A 15,108-nucleotide genomic window follows, 5' to 3' on the forward strand; every position below is an offset into this window, starting at 1 on the left:
CCGCCACTCCCCACACGCACACTTTATTTTGTCCTCTCTGAGCCCTTCTCGCTTCCCCCTCAGGACGGCCACCCCTTGGGGATGGGTGCAGAGCCCCCATCCAGCCACAGTGAGGGTTGCTGTCATCCGGCGGTGGGTCCCCACCCTGGTCCCTAGGCTCGCCGCAGCTGATGGGTCTCATAGTCCTCTGGAATGGTGTCTGCAGGGAAAGAGCAAGCGGATGAGGGCTGAGAAGGCCAGCAGGGCCTGTGTGCAGACTCCCCACCTGCGCCCCGCCGGCCCTCGGCTCACCATTGCAGCGGTAACGCAGGTTGGCCCAGATGATGTTCTCCTGGGAGAAACAGAAGACCCCCAGGCGGCCACCCCGCATGGTTGTGTCCAAGACCACGTTGCTGTCGGCCACCAGCTCAGGACCCTCATAGAATCGCACCCTGAGGGTCAGACATGGTGAGGGGTGGGGGACCTGGGCTAGGCCCTTCCCTCTCAGAGCTTCAGTGGCCAGCCCTGGAAGATGGGTACCCCTGACTGGGCTGCACTGGGAGCAGGTGAGGCCTCTGCCCTGGGCCTCAGTTTCCTGGACATAGTTGGTGCTAAACAGAGCCCTGGACATAGTGGTGCTAAACACCATCAAGGGCCCTGGACATAGTTGGTGCTAAACAGAGCACCTGGGCTTGCTAGCAGCATGGAATAGAGACTGAGAAACGGACTGGGTGAGGCCCCATTTCTAGCTGGATACACACCGTGTGCTGTGTCCTTGCCAGGATTTCGCTCTGTCACTCAGGCTGGAGTGCAGTGGTGCAATTACTGCCACCTTAACTCCTAGACTCAAGTGACCTCAGCCTCCCTAGTAGCTGGGGCCATGGGCATGTGCAAGCATACCTGGCTGCTTTTTTTTTTTTTTTTTTTTTTTTTTGAGACAGAGTCTCACTCTTGTCACCCATGCTGGAGTGCAATGGCACGATCTTGGCCCACTGCAACTTCCGCCTCCCAGGTTCAAGCAATTCTCCTGCCTCAGCCTCCTGAGTAGCTGGGATGACAGGCCCCCACCACCACGCCTAGCTAATTTTTGTATTTTTAGTAGAGACGGGGTTTCAACATGTTGGCCAGGCTGGTCTCAAACTCCTGACCTCAGGTGATCCACCCGCCTCGGCCTCCCAAAGTGCTGAGATTACAGGCATGAGCCACTGCACCTGCCCTAAATTTTTTCTTTTTTGTAGGGACAGGTTACCCAGGCTGGCCTCGAACTCCTGGGCTCAAGCAATCCTCCCACCTTGGCTTTCCAAAGTGATGGGGTTACAGGTGTGAGCCACCACGCCTGGACCAGCATAGGTTCATTCTTTTTTTTTTTTTTTCTTTGAGACGGAGTCTCGCTCTGTCGCCCAGGCTGGAGTGCAGTGGCCGGATCTCAGCTCACTGCAAGCTCCGCTTCCCGGGTTTACGCCATTCTCCTGCCTCAGCCTCCCGAGTAGCTGGGACTACAGGCGCCCGCCACCACGCCCGGCTAGTTTTTTGTATTTTTTAGTAGAGACGGGGTTTCACCGTTTTAGCCAGGATGGTCTCGATCTCCTGACCTCATGATCCGCCCGTCTCGGCCTCCCAAAGTGTTGGAATTACAGGCTTGAGCCACCGCGCCTGGCCTATAGGTTCATTCTAACTGCACTGTATCTTTCCTATTGTACAGATAAGGGGACCAGGGTTGCACAGGTCCTGCCTGGCCAGGGGACTCCCACCTGGGCCTACGTGTCCCCGGCCCAGCCCACCGCAGGGGGTGGAGTCCCCACCTGATGTAACCCACTTGGGGCCGGTGCTGCAGGAACCAACGATAGGACTTCTTGTCCTTCCAACCCACATTTCGCGGGTCCTTCCACAGCAGCCGCACCTGGGAGTCTGTGTCTCCTGTATGCCACAGTGCGTTCCGCAGCTGTTCCCCAGGGCCCGTGGAAGATTTCACAGCCTGCCAGTACCCAGGAAAGGTGGTTAGAGACCTCACGGGCCACCGGAGCCCCCCTAGACACCTTCCTGGAGAGACAGTGGGGAGCAGCAGGTGGTGGGCGGCCAGGAGGGTTCCGGATAAGAGACCCACAAGGAAGCCTTCTTGAGGGGCCAAATGGCAGCTTATGGATAGGTCACAGGGGGCAGCAGTGGCCTGCAGGTTCGTGAGAGGATTTGGGAGTCTGTAGACAGGTTCAGGGTCTGGGAGGACTGGGGGGCTCTGCAGAAGGACTTGGAAACTAAGGAAAAGTTTAGGGCTCTGCGAGAGGGTTTAGGGTCCATAGGAAGACTGGGGGACCTTGAGAATGTTGGAGGGCTTGTGCAAGGAACTGGGAGGATTTGGGGACTGCGGGAGCCCAGAGGAGGACTGGGACAGCTCTGAGGTCCATAGTATGAGGCTGGGAGGCTGGAGGGCTCTAAGGGCTGTAAAGGGTTGTAGAGAGGGGCATGGGAGGGCATGAGAACCACAGAGGTCAGGCACGGACGGCCCTGGCACCTTGAGTTGGATGCCGGGTTCGGCCACAGCACGGAAGGGGTTCGCCTGCCAGTACGTTTGCTCCATCTGCTTCCACATGACCACGTAGAAGCTGGAGCTGTCTTGGTAGCCAAAGATGAAACCCGCATAGTCGTCATCCGTGACCGTGTTCACATGGAACGTGCCCTCGAAGTCTACGCCATTGAAGGCAGTGTAACCTAGGGATGGGGAGAGAGCAGTGGCCTTTCCGAAAGCCAGCCCCAGCCCCCGGAACCTGGCACCCAGAGTTCAAACCTGCCCCCTGGGTCCCTATCTCCCTGCAGACCCGCCCCATCCCCGCTCGCGGAGCCCAGACTCAGCCACGCCCTCATCTACCATTGGCCACGCCCCACCAGAGTCCAGCTCCACTCGGCCCCGCCCTTCCCGAGGCCGCCCCGCCTCTGGCCCCGCCCCTCCTTTGCCCGGACCCTCCCCCATAACCCCGCCCCACCTGGCCCCGCCCTTCCTCAGTCCGGGCCCGCCCCCCTCTGACCCCGCCCATCCTCAGCCCCGGCCCCCCCCTTCTCTGGCCCCTCTCCCTGAGCCCGCTCGTGCAGGGTTGCGCTGCTCGCCGCTTCTCACCCACAGCCAGGCCTGGGTCGCTGTTCATTGTCTGCACGATCTCCCTTCCCTGATGGGGTCAAAGAAAGGAGGGCCTCAGGCTGGCCGTGACAGCCCTAGGCACCCCGTCCTCAGCATAGGCCTCACTATGGGGGTTCTAGGGTCCCATCACCTCCCACTTGGATCCCGCTCCCACCTGGTTGAGCACCACCCAGTTGGGGTCAATCTGCGCGTCACCCTCCGGGTCCAGCACGACTGTCTGGAAGGCCCGGAAGTCGGTGAGGGTGACTTCAGCGTTCTCCGGACACACGTCGATCTTGTCTACCACCTTGTCTGCATCAAAGTCGCCCTGGCACACGTCGCCCACGCCGTCCCCTGAGAGGTGGGAGACTCCCTCGGTGGGCTCAGGTCAGGCCGCTCCCACCCTAGATCCCGCCCCAGGAGCCCCACTGGCCCCGCCCCTACCGCAGGCCCCGCCCCCGCCATACTGTCTGCGTCCTCCTGGCCAGGGTTGGGCACCAGCCGGCAGTTGTCCCGACTGTCAGGGACTCCGTCATTGTCGTCGTCGTTGTCGCAGGCATCACCCTGGCCGTCGTGGTCTGAGTCCTGCTGGGCACTGTTAGGCACCGTGGGACAGTTGTCCCGAGAGTCCTGATGTCCATCTCCGTCCCTAGAGTGGATAGGTGGGATCCAGAAACAATGAGCTCTCCAGAGCGTTTTGTCAAGGGCTACCCGGACACCCACCCCAGGTGGTGGCCTCCTTACTGGTCTTGATCGCTGTCACAAGCATCTCCCACAAAGTCGTGGTCCACATCCCCCTGCGGGGACAGCATACGGGGGTCCACAATCAGACAGAGGAAATCAGAAAGCCTCCCACCCAACCCAGCCGCATAGCCAAAGTCCTCCTGACCCCAAGGAAACCCCCGCCCCAAACTGCTGGGACCGGGAGGTCATTTCTCTGGCAGTGTGAAATGCTCTAAGCTGGGCTGTGGGCTGGGTAATCCAACTTGCAGCTCACCCAGAGGGCTTACCCAGCTGGAGTCTGGCCTGCCCTCACCTGATCCGGGTTGCTCTTCTGGGGACAGTTGTCACAGGCATCCCCTATACCATCGCCATCACTGTCCTTCTGGTCTGAGTTGGGTATCCTGGGGCAGTTGTCGGCCTGGTTGCGGATCCCTGCGGGAATCCACGGGACCAGAGTCCCAAGATTGGGACCAGGCCAGGATGACTTCATTAGGATGAGGCCAGGCCTGAGGCTGGCCTGGAACAGAGCCCCAGCTTCATGGGATCTTTTTTTTTTTTTTTTTTTTTTTGAGACAGTCTCACTGTGTCACTCAGGTTGGAGTGTGCAGTGGCGCGATCTCAGATCAGCACAACCTCCACCTGGCGGGTTCAAGTGATTCTCCTGCCTCAGCCTCCCTAGTAGCTGGGATTACAGTTGTGCACCACCACGCCCAGCTACTTTTTGTATTTTTAGTAGAGACGGTGTTTCACCATGTTGGTCAGGCTGGTCTCGAACTCCTGACCTCGTGATCCACCCGCCTCAGCCTCCCAAAGTGCTGGTATTACAGGCTTGAGCCACTGCATCCACCCACGGGAACTTTAAGAATGGATGGTCCCATCCAAGGAAAGGCCAGAGAGGGGGACTGGCTCTCACTCCCGGGGTGACTCAGCTGGGTGCCTGTGTATGCCACCCTGAGCCCCTATGTCCCCATCTGTAAAGTTGTCACCTCCCAGGTCCTAAACCCCAGGCTCGAATCTCTGTACTCTTAATTCCTGCCTGCGGCATTTGATGCAGGGACCACCTTCCCTTCCAAATACTCCTGCCTTTTTCCCAGCCTCCCAGCCCAGCTTGCATTTTTCTGTCGCGCCACCATGGTCTTTGGTCCAGGGCGCCCTAGTCCAGCTCACCCCATCCGGCTTCCAAAACCGACCAAGTCCCGTCCCGAAGCCGAATCCCGCCCTTCGGTGCCCGCCGCCTCTCCTCGCCCCCCAGCCCCCATCGAGCTCACGGTCGCCGTCGATGTCGTCGTCGCACGCATCGCCCCGGCCGTCCTGGTCTGTGTCCTTTTGGTCGTCGTTCTTCTGGGTCCGGCAGTTGTCGCACGCATCGCCCCACTTGTCCTCGTCCGTGTTGCGCTGGTCTGGGTTCCGCACCAGCGGGCAGTTGTCCTGTGTGACAGGGTGGGATCAGGTCGGGAAGGGCAAAGGTCACACTCCTCAGATTCCCAAATCTCCGAGGTCGGGTCTCCTCTGCAGGGAACCTTTCGCCCCTCCTAGACCACGGAGACCACGCCCCTCATCCAAGCCACGCCCCATCCCACTTCCCTAGGCCCCGCTCACAGCTCTGCCTTTTCTTTTTTTCTTTTCTTTCCTTTTTTTTTTTTTTTGAGGCGGAGTCTCGCTCTGTTGCCCAGGCTGGAGTGCAGTGGCGCGATCTCGGCTCACTGCAAGCTCCGCCTCCCGGGTTCCCGCCATTCTCCTGCCTCAGCCTCCCGAGTAGCTGGGACTACAGGCGCCGCCACCACGCCCGGCTAATTTTTTTTTGTATTTTTAGTGGAGACGGGGTTTCATTGTGTTAGCCAGGATGGTCTCGATCTCCTGACCTCGTGATCCGCCCGCCTCGGCCTCCCAAAGTGCTGGGATTACAGGCTTGAGCCACCGCGCCCAGCCTCTTTCCTTTTTTTATTTTTATTTTTTTTATTTATTTTTTTTTTTTGAGACGGAGTCTCGCTCTGTCGCCCAGCCCAGGCTGGAGTGCAGTGGCGCGATCTCGGCTCACTGCAAGCTCCGCCTCCCGGGTTCACGCCATTCTCCTGCCTCAGCCTCCCGAGTAGCTGGGACTACAGGCGCCCACAACCGCGCCCGGCTAATTTTTTGTATTTTTAGTAGAGACGAGGTTTCACTGTGGTCTCGATCTCCTGACCTTGTGATCCGCCCGCCTCGGCCTCCCAAAGTGCTGGGATTACAGGTGTGAGCCACCGCGCCCGGCCCTTCTTTTTTTAAAGACAGAGTCTCGCTCCGTCACTAGGCTGGAGTGCAGTAGTGCGATCTCGGCTCAGTGTAACCTCTGCCTCCCGGGTTCAAGCGATTCTCCTGCCTCAGCCTCCCGAGTAGCTGGGATTATAGGCGTGCGCCACCACGCCCAGCTAATTTTTGTATTTTTAGTAGAGACGGGGTTTCACCATGTTGGCCAGGCTGGTCTCGATCTCTTGACCTCGTGATCTGCCCGTCTCGACCTCCCAAAGTGCTGGGATTACAGGCGTGAGCCACCCACCGCGCCAAGCCGTAGATCTACCTTTTCATTGGGGACCCCATCCCCGTCGGCATCCGGGTCGCAGGCGTCTCCGATGCCATCGCGGTCCACATCCTCCTGCCCTGAGTTGGGCACAGTTACGCAGTTGTCCTGGGGGCGGGCACAGCAGGTGTGAGGGGCGTGGTCATGAAGTCCCGCCCTCCCTCCTGCCCGGCCCAGTCCCGCTCCGTCCCTACCCACCTTACGGCACTGGCGCTCTGGGCAACGCAACTTCTCGTCCGGGAAGCCGTCTAGGTCAGTGTCGCGGCCACAGAGGATCCCGTTGCCGGCCCAGCCGACGGCACACTGCGGGAGAGAGTAAGTGGGAGTCCCGGCGTGGCCGCCTCCCAACCCCGCCTCACGCCCAGCCCGCCCGCACTCACCACGCACGACCGCGAGCCATCGCGCTCCAGAACGCAGTCCGCATGCTCGTGGCACTCGCTGGGCGAGCCGTCGGGGCAGAAGCGCTGTGCGCGCCGCTGGCAGCCGGACTCCTGGTCGCCCACGAAGCCGGGCTGACACGGGCCGCACTGGAAGGAACCCTGCGCCCGAGCGGCCGGAGGTCAGCGCAGGCCGCTGGCCGCTCGCCCCACCTCTCGCTATCCTTTCTTCCCAGTGGGCCTTACCCGGGTGTTGATGCACACGGAGTTGGGGACGCAGTTATGTTGCCCGGTCTCACACTCGTTGATGTCCGTGCAAACCTAGGGGAGGGGAACTCAGAGGTCACCACCCCACGCAGACACCCCCGGACCTCCCGCCTCGTCCACGCTTCCTCCGCATCCTGCCTCTCGCCTCCATCCTGCCCCAAACCGATCAGCCCTGGCGCAGAGGACCCCTCCTCTCCCCACCCCTCCCGCTGGAAGGAGGCTGGAAAAAGAGCAAGAGGCTGGAAGAGGAGTTTACTGGTAAACAAAATGGACGCCCCCTTCCCTTCGCTGCAAGAATGGGACCCCCACACCCCTCACCTGCTTGTTGGCCTTGGCGAAAGCCAGCCCCACGCCCTCGTGGGTGGGGCCGCTGTACCCCGGCGGGCAAGCCTCGCAGCGGAACCCCGGGCTGGTGTTGATACAGCGGACTCGCGGGAAGCAGGGGTGGGCGTTGCACTGGGGAAGGAGGGGCCACAGAGGGTCAGAGGGCTTCGAGCTGGGCCCTGGGAGCCGCACCTCGGAGTGTCTCGGATGATGGAAAGTTCAAGGGCCATAAGCCAGTGCTTGGAGCTGTTCGCCACGTGAGATGGAAGCAATTGTCGCAGGGGTCAGACACGACTTTGCCTTGATGACGGCAAGGGCGCAACCGGGAGAGGAGAGGAGAGCGCCTCCAGGGGGCTGTTCCCTCATGGGCGAGGGGAGGAAGGATGAGGGCGGGCATCCCCAGCAGAGGGGGGCAGGGGTCGTCGGGGCGTGCGTGCCCGGCGGTGGCGGGGTCGTCCGGACGTGCGTTCCCTGGCTGTGGAAGGGTCGTTGGGACTGGCGATCCCCTGCGGCGAGGAGGGTAGCTGGGGCGGACCACCCCCGGCGGTGAGGGAGTCGTCGGGGCGGGCGTCACTAGCTATGGAGGGGGTTGTGGGAGCGGGCGTCCGGGGTGGTGACGGGGATGGTCCTAGGGGTGGGCGTCCCCCTGCGGTAGGGAGGTGGTCTGGCCGTGCGCCCCCGGAGGTGAGAGGCTCGTCGGGGCGAGCACCCCCAGTGGAGGAAGGGGTCTCCGGGGCGGCGAGAGATTGGGGGTCGGTAGAGGGGGTCGTCAGGGCGGTGGAGTGGCGGGGCCGGCGCACCTCGTTGACGTCGGTGCAGTGCGAGCCGTTGCCCGTGAAGCCCGCGGGGCAGGGGCCGCAGCGCGCGCCGCTCTCCGTCTGGATGCAGGCCACGCCAGGGAAGCAGAAGCCGGGCGCGCAGTGGAGCAGGGGCCGCACGCTGGGTAGGCCGGTGCGCACTGACTGCTGCATCCCTGCCGGGGGAGAGGGGACGGGGGCGGGGCTGACCGGGGGCTCGCCTGGGGGGCGGAGCCTATCATGGCCACGCCCCGGGTCCGGAGGCTTCCCCTCCCCCCCGACCCCCCGCCCCAGGCGGCCCGAAGTCCTGCGCTCTCCGCGATCCCGCCCCAGAGGCTGCGCGCTCTGCCCGCAGCGTCTCCCTGGTCTCTCCCTGAGTCTCTGTCCCGCTTTTCTGCCCCGTGGCGTCTCTCACTTCCCCAAAACTCTCGCACCGCCTCTGTCTCTTTTTGTCTCTGTTTCTACCGCCTCATTCCCGTTCGTCTCTCCACCTCTCCGACAGCCTCCATCTCCTTCCATCTCTTTTCCTCCCCAGCTTTCCCTCGCTCTCTGTCTTTGTCTCTGCGTCTCTGTCTCCCGTCTCTTCTCTCTCCGGCCCGCCCCGGCCGCGCTCACCGCACGCGTCACACTCCATCACCGTGTTTTTCAGGAACGTGATCTCCCTGACCTGCAGGGGTGGGGTGGAATCAGCGGGGTCCCAACCTCTCCTCGTCCCTCGAGTCTCCCCTCTCTGTACCCCGGCCTCCCTTTCCACAGCCTCTTTTCGCCGGAGACTCCCTACCTGCCGATCCCCTTCCCTTCCCAGCTCCTCTCCACCTTCTCGGGCACCTCCTCTCTCCTTGCTGGGAACGGAGACCCCCTTCCGCTCCCTGGTACTCCCTGCCCCGCACCCGGGCCCCGCACCTGCTGCCGCAGCAGCTCCCGCACATCCTGCAGCGCCGCATTGGTTTCCTGCAGTTCCCGAAGCATCTGCGGGCCCAAGTCTGAGCCTGCGGCGAAGGGGACCTGGTGAGGGTCATGGGGCGGGGAACCCCACCACCAACTTCCACCGTCGCAGCGAACCCGGACCTCCGAAGCCCCACTGCGCTCCTCTAGTCTCGGTCCCGCCACCTGCTTTCTGCGCCCGGCACGTCCCCTACTAACAGTCCGTGAGCCCCAAACAGCCTGGACCCCGGGCCTCTCACGGGTCCCACAGTCCGTTTTGGCGCCGCGGGCACGGCGCGGGTGGTAATGCGGCTTACCCGACGGGATCTGGCTCTGTCCGGACGCGCCGAGGGCAGCCAGGGTGAGCAAAAGAACGCAGGCGGTGTCGGGGGCCATGGCGGTGGCGGGGAGCTGGGTGTCTGCTCGCTTTCTACCGCCCACGAGACCCGCGGGGCCTATTTATCCCCAAGGCACGGCCGGCCCCAGGGACGGCCCACCACAGCCCTGCCCAGCGTCCAGCCTCAAGGTAAACAGATGGCGCTGGCCCCTGCTTTCAAGTCCCCGCCCGGAATGCCCCACTAAGTCTCCTGCAGCTGAATCCAACATGGAGGGGAAACTGAGTCCCAGGGTCTGTGGAGAGAGCTGGTGAGGCAGGGAGTCAGGGGGTACTGCCTCCACTTTCATTCACTCTGTGTGTGTGTGTGTGTATGTGTATGTGTATGTGTATGTATGTGTGTATGCATGTGTGTGATGGGGTGTGGCTATATCGCATCCTCTTGCTTCCGTCTCCCAAGTAGCTGGGACTACAGGCCTGCACCACCAAGCCCAGCTAATTTATTTTTATTATTTTTTTAATTTTTAGAGACCAGGTCTGGCTATGTAGAGCGGGCTAGTAGTCTCAAACTCCCTGCCTCAAGCGATACTCCCCATATAACTGGGATTACAGGCTCTAGCCATAGCATTCAGCTCATTCATTTATTGATTGATTGAGTGCTTGCTGTATGCCAAACCCAGGTTCCAGTGCCAAACAAGGCAGGCTCCATGCCCTCAGCTCACACTTGGGGAAACAGAGTCACCAGTGTCTGAAAAAATAGGCCCACCCACTATGGATCAGACTGGCCCTCCATTCCTTCTGATGTGCTTCAAAACTGGGTAAATTGCCGGGGGCAGTGGCTCACGCCTGTAATCCCAGCACTTTGGGAGGCCAAGGCAGGCAGATCACCTGAGGTCAGGAGTTTGAGACCAGCCTGGCTAACATGGTGAAACCCCGTCTCTACTAAAAATACAAAAATTACCCGGGCGTGGTGGCGAGTGCCTATAATCCCAGCTACTCGGGAGGCTAAGACAGAGAATCGCTTGAATCTGGGAGGTGGAGGTTGCAGTGAACAGAGATTGTGCCACTGCACTCCAGCCTGCGTGACAAAGCCAGACTCTGTCTCAAAAAAAAAAAAAAAAAAAAAACACCTCAGTAAATTATGCCTGTGCCTCAGTTTCCTCCTTGCACAATAGAGGTAATAAGTTAACAATTATTAATTAATGATTAATAACAATGATGATCATGATGATGAATGGAAAACAGGGGAGGGGCAGGTGAGACCGGGGACTCTCAATTTTCCTGCCTGTGTCCAAGGAGGCCGGCTTCTGGCTCCAACACTGGAGGGCTGCAAATGGCTCCCCCCAACCCAACTCATTGCCGGTGTTCCCTCCCCTCCTCGTGGTCCCTCAGCTGGTGGAGGAGGGGACAGCGTTCAAGATCTTGCCCCGCCTCCTGTCCAAGGGGACAGGCCCACTTGGTTTTCCAATTTGTGCAATGGGGTGTGAGGCTCCTATCTGGAGGGGAGTAAGTTAAATGGCTCTAGCAAGGGGAGGTCCGAGGGTGGCGGCCGGGGCTTGTGTTTGTCCAGGCTGTGCCATACCTTCCAAACTGTACTCCAGCTGCTGTAGGAACAGCCTGTAATAAAAATAAAAGTGACCGCTAACTGGCCAGCTACAAAACCCCTTGGCCTCCTGGTGTCAGTTAACCCTCTCCACTCCCACCTTCCAGTACTCACAGCCTCTATTCTATAGACAGGGAAATGGAAGCCCAGAGAGGAGAAGCGACTGGCCTAAGGCCACTGCCCGAGGGCAGGGGTGAAGCTAGACTCAGAGCCAGATCTGTTCTCTGGGGAGCCTCCAGAGAAGTCACTGAGGGCTTCCTGGAGGTGGTGGCAAGGAAACAGACATAAAAGAAAAGGAGGACTTGGATCAGCAGAGGGAAAAGATGAGGGCAGTTTTGGTGGAGAGAAGCATGTGAAGCTTGGAGGCGGGGAAATTTCCAGACATATTAATTATTCCACAAACATCAAGCACTGTTGTGTGGCATGTCCTGTGCTGGGCAATGGGCACACAGGTTAAAGAAGCCAGACCCAGTCTCTCCTTCAAATGGGGAACCCACGGGGCCCATGGCTGTGACGGGGACACACAGACAATGGTAGAAGCCCCCAGGAGATTGATCTATTTGAAAGGGGATGGGTTAGGGAGGGCTTCTGGAGGAGGAGGGACCACCAAGCTGAGGACTGCAAGATGAGGAGGACACAGCCAGGCAGAGGGAGCAGAAAGGCATTCCGGGTAGAGGAAACAGCATAGGCAAAGGCCCTGAGGCAGGAACAAACCTGGCCCGTTGGACGGACTGACCTCAAGGTGACAAGCTCTTGGGGCTCAGTGAGAAGCAGGAAATGAGGCTGTGAAAGGGCAGTGCTGGTGGTGTGGGGCTCCAGCAGTCTCCTGAGGGTAATGGGGAGCCACAGAGGGTGAGTGAGGAGAGACAGGCCTAGAAGTGGAGGGTGGGTGGGAGCAGCCGGTCGCAGCCAGAACATTTCCAGTGAAACCTGTCCCTCAATAGCGCCTGCCCTGCCTGCTGCCTGCGTTGGGGCCATGAGCTCACCTCCTGTTTTCCTTGGCCCTCAGCACACCTGGGGGCCGCTCCCGGCAGTGCTAGAATTCTCAGGAAAACCGCGGCTCCAGCGGGGCCTGTGGGCTGGCATATGCTGCACGCAGCTAGGACAGGAGCACATGGAAGCCAGGCCCCTGCCACAGGCCGGTCTCAGTGCTGGGGCTTGGACGCACATGGCCTTATCCATGCCTGGGCCATGGGGAGTTGCAGGGAAGGGCATTCCAGGAGGAGGGAATTATAAAGGCGGAGCTCCTGAGGGTGTCCCCAGATCGGACAACAGAGGCCCGGAGAGGGGCTGTCTAGGGTCACACTCCGGCCTCCTGGATCTCGCCAGCCCTGAAATCCCCCTTCTAGGCGGCAGTCCCCTCCTCCTGTGCACACCACACTTGTCTCACATTACAGAATAACTCACTCTAGGTGTTCTTCTGGGCCTTTGTACCTGCTGTTCCCACCACCTCGTACAACCTCCTCCATCCTTCAAGGTCCAGCTATAATTCCCCCTCCTCCAGGAAGCCTTCCCTGCTGATATTCTCTGGATAACCCTCCAGCCTAGCCCTGATCCTGGGGACTGTGAGTGTCTGCGGTTTGCTCTGTCCCTCCGAGCCTGAGGGGCTCCCACCCAGGGGCCTGGACTGGTGTAGAAAGGTTAGGTTGGAGGGTTTGGTGAGCTGGGACAGCATCCCTATGATTGGTGTTCGTTACTATTCTTTTTTTTTTTTTTTTGAGACAGAGTCTCACTTTTGTTGCCCAGCTGGAGTGTGATGGTGCAATCTCGGCTCACTGCGACCTCCACCTCCTGAGTTCAAGTGATTCCTCTGCTTCAGCCTCCCGAGTAGCTGGGATTACAGGGGCCTGCCACCACGCCCAGCTAATTTTTTTTGTATTTTTAGTAGAGACAGGTTTCACCATGTTGGCCAGCTGGTCTCGAACTCCTGACCTCAGGTGATCCACCTGCCTTGGCCTCCCAAAGTGCTGGGATTACAGGGGTGAGCCACCGTGCCCGGCCATTACTATTCTTCATAATTAATGTAATGTCATTACTTTTTTTTTCTTTTTTAAAATAGAGATGGGGGTCTTACTATGTTGCCCAGGCTGGTCTCGAACTCCTGGGCTCAACGGATCCTCCTTCCTCGGCCTCTCAAAGCCCTGGGATTACAGCCACTGCACCCAGCCAACATTATTATATTAATCCTAGTAACCCCTGCCACCTCTGTACTTGATACGGCAGGGAAGGGGGCCACACAGCCTGGGTTCAAATATTGGTGAGCATGGCCTTACTGTGTGACCTAGGACAAGTCACTTAACCTCTCTGTGCTTCAGTTTTCTCACCCATAAAATGGGGATGATCACCATTGAGAGGATTGAATGGGCTGACCCATGGGAAATCCTTCAGCCCAGCAGCCGGCTCCAGCACTACTAGCGTGCTTATTCCATATGAAATTTACACACCGTGGGCCAGGCTGGTGGATCACACCTATAATCCCAGTACTTTGGGAGGCCAAGGCGGGCAGATCAACTGAGGCAAGCAGTTTGAGAAACCAGCCCGGCCAACGTGGTGAAACCCCATCTCTGCTAAAAATACAAAAATTAGCTGGACGTGGTGGCGCGTGCCTGTAATCCCAGCTAATCGGGAGGCTGAGGCAGGAGAATCGCCTGAACCCGGGAGGCAGAGGTTGCAGTGAGCCGAGATCACGTCACTGCACTCCAGCCTGGGTGACAGAGCGAGACCTTGTCTCAAAAACAAAAAAACTTACACCCTATGCCTGTCGCTTACACCTCGGATCATTCTTATTTCTATGTTACTCAGAGAGGAGAGGAGACAGTCTGAGGTCACACAGCCAGAATTAGAACTGAGGCATGCAAGACCCTCAAGTCATTCACACCCGCCCTCTCTGTCCTTGCCACAGAAACAGAATCCAGCATTCGCTGGCCCGAGCCCCTCATTAGCTGAGATGTCTTCTCAGCCCAGGACCTCCTGGCCGGAGCCTCTGGCCGGCGCCCCAGCCAGCCCCACACCAGGCCCCGTGGTTCCAGGAGCCTGGCCAGGCTGGGGAAGAGGGACGGGTGCCTGCATGATGGGGCCCCGGGGCCCTTCCTGGCAGACGCCTGCTCAGCCAGGAGACGTGTGGGCGCCCCGGCTCCCTGCCTCCCGCCCCCGTTGCCTGCCTTTGTGAATGCAGAAGGAAAGTATGTTGTGAAGGCAGCCGCCCTGCCTTGGGCGTGCCCGGCTGTAGGCCCCCAGTCTGCGGAATTCATCAGGGCAGCAGGGGAGGGCAGCTTGGCCACCTCTGCATCCTCAGCCTGCCTTGAACTGGGAGAGACGTACTGGAGGCATCTCTCTAGAAGGAACAAAAGGCAGGGGTGGGATGGGGGGCTCTGAGCATTGAAGTCCAGGAGACGCCCCCCGACTGGCCGTGTGATCTTTGGCAGGTGCCACCTCCTCTCCCATTCTCCTTTTTTTTTTTTTTTTGAAACAGGGTCTTGCTCTGTTGCCCAACCTGGAGTACAGTGACAGTTATAGCTCACTCATTGCAGCCTCCAACTTCTGGGCTCAAGTGATCCTCCCACCTCGGCCTCCCAAAGTGCTGGGATCACGGATGTGCACCACTGCACCCAGCCCCATTTTCCTTTTACTCTGTCCATAACCCCATTACATCCCAGGTTCTACTGGATGGCGATAAAGGAAGAAGACAACAATAAATATAGTGGCTACAATTTTCTTGAGCAAGTGCCAAATGCTTGAAACCTTGCCACTCAACCTTTGTGGGTTTTCTCTTTCTGTCATCCCTGAAGTCCCAGAAGGCAGGAACTTGTCATCATGGGAGACAGTGGGGCACAGTGATGAAGGTCTCAGTCTCTGGCATCAGAGCCTGAGTTTCATATCCCAGCTCTGCTGTGGGACCTGAGGCAAGTTGCTTAACTTCTCTGTGCCTCAGTTTCTTCTTTTTTTCCTTTATTTATTCTTTTTTTCTGCCACCTTCAAAAGTTTCTTATAATGTAAAATTTTCCTTCTCAGGTTACTATACTGAAGAGTTGCTTCAGGAGAGAAAGAATTTCACTAGAGGCCGGGCGTGATGGGTCACGCCTGTAATCTCAGCACTTTGGGAGGCCGAGGCAGGCAG

General features: G+C 59.1%; 1 protein-coding gene across 2 annotated transcripts; it reads right to left on the minus strand.

Moving 5' to 3' along the window:
* Positions 1-7: 7 nt before the first annotated feature.
* On the minus strand, positions 8-9,564 carry COMP (cartilage oligomeric matrix protein). Of its 2 annotated transcripts, none has more exons than XM_015123355.3 (19): positions 9,372-9,564; positions 9,034-9,119; positions 8,746-8,797; positions 8,134-8,306; positions 7,328-7,465; positions 6,989-7,063; positions 6,746-6,904; positions 6,564-6,668; positions 6,366-6,473; positions 5,080-5,239; positions 4,125-4,243; positions 3,833-3,885; positions 3,556-3,737; positions 3,264-3,442; positions 3,089-3,137; positions 2,489-2,685; positions 1,782-1,954; positions 292-431; positions 8-199 (listed from the first exon to the last, which is right to left on the minus strand). In XM_015123355.3, the coding sequence occupies exons 1-19, from the start codon at positions 9,448-9,450 to the stop codon at positions 153-155; spliced, it is 2,274 nt and encodes a 757-aa protein (XP_014978841.2). In that variant the 5' UTR covers positions 9,451-9,564; the 3' UTR covers positions 8-152. The 2 variants fall into 2 exon arrangements, with proteins under 2 accessions (XP_014978841.2, XP_077834560.1); XM_077978434.1 differs by having other exon boundaries at positions 4,119-4,243.
* Positions 9,565-15,108: the final 5,544 nt, after the last annotated feature.

Source organism: Macaca mulatta, chromosome 19 (genome assembly GCF_049350105.2).
Source record: "Macaca mulatta isolate MMU2019108-1 chromosome 19, T2T-MMU8v2.0, whole genome shotgun sequence".
NCBI classification, from domain to species: domain Eukaryota; kingdom Metazoa; phylum Chordata; class Mammalia; order Primates; family Cercopithecidae; genus Macaca; species Macaca mulatta.

Bases quoted from the DNA above. Each gene is read 5' to 3' on its own strand.
- COMP (XM_077978434.1), bottom strand. From the start codon at position 9,450: ATGGCCCCCGACACCGCCTGCGTTCTTTTGCTCACCCTGGCTGCCCTC. The intron at 8,798-9,033 runs GTGCGGGGCCCG...CCACCCCTGCAG, and splicing joins GGGAGCTGCTGCGGCAGCAG to GTCAGGGAGATCACGTTCCT. The intron at 5,240-6,365 runs GTAGATCTACGG...CCTGTCACACAG, and splicing joins ATGGGGTCCCCAATGAAAAG to GACAACTGCCCGCTGGTGCG.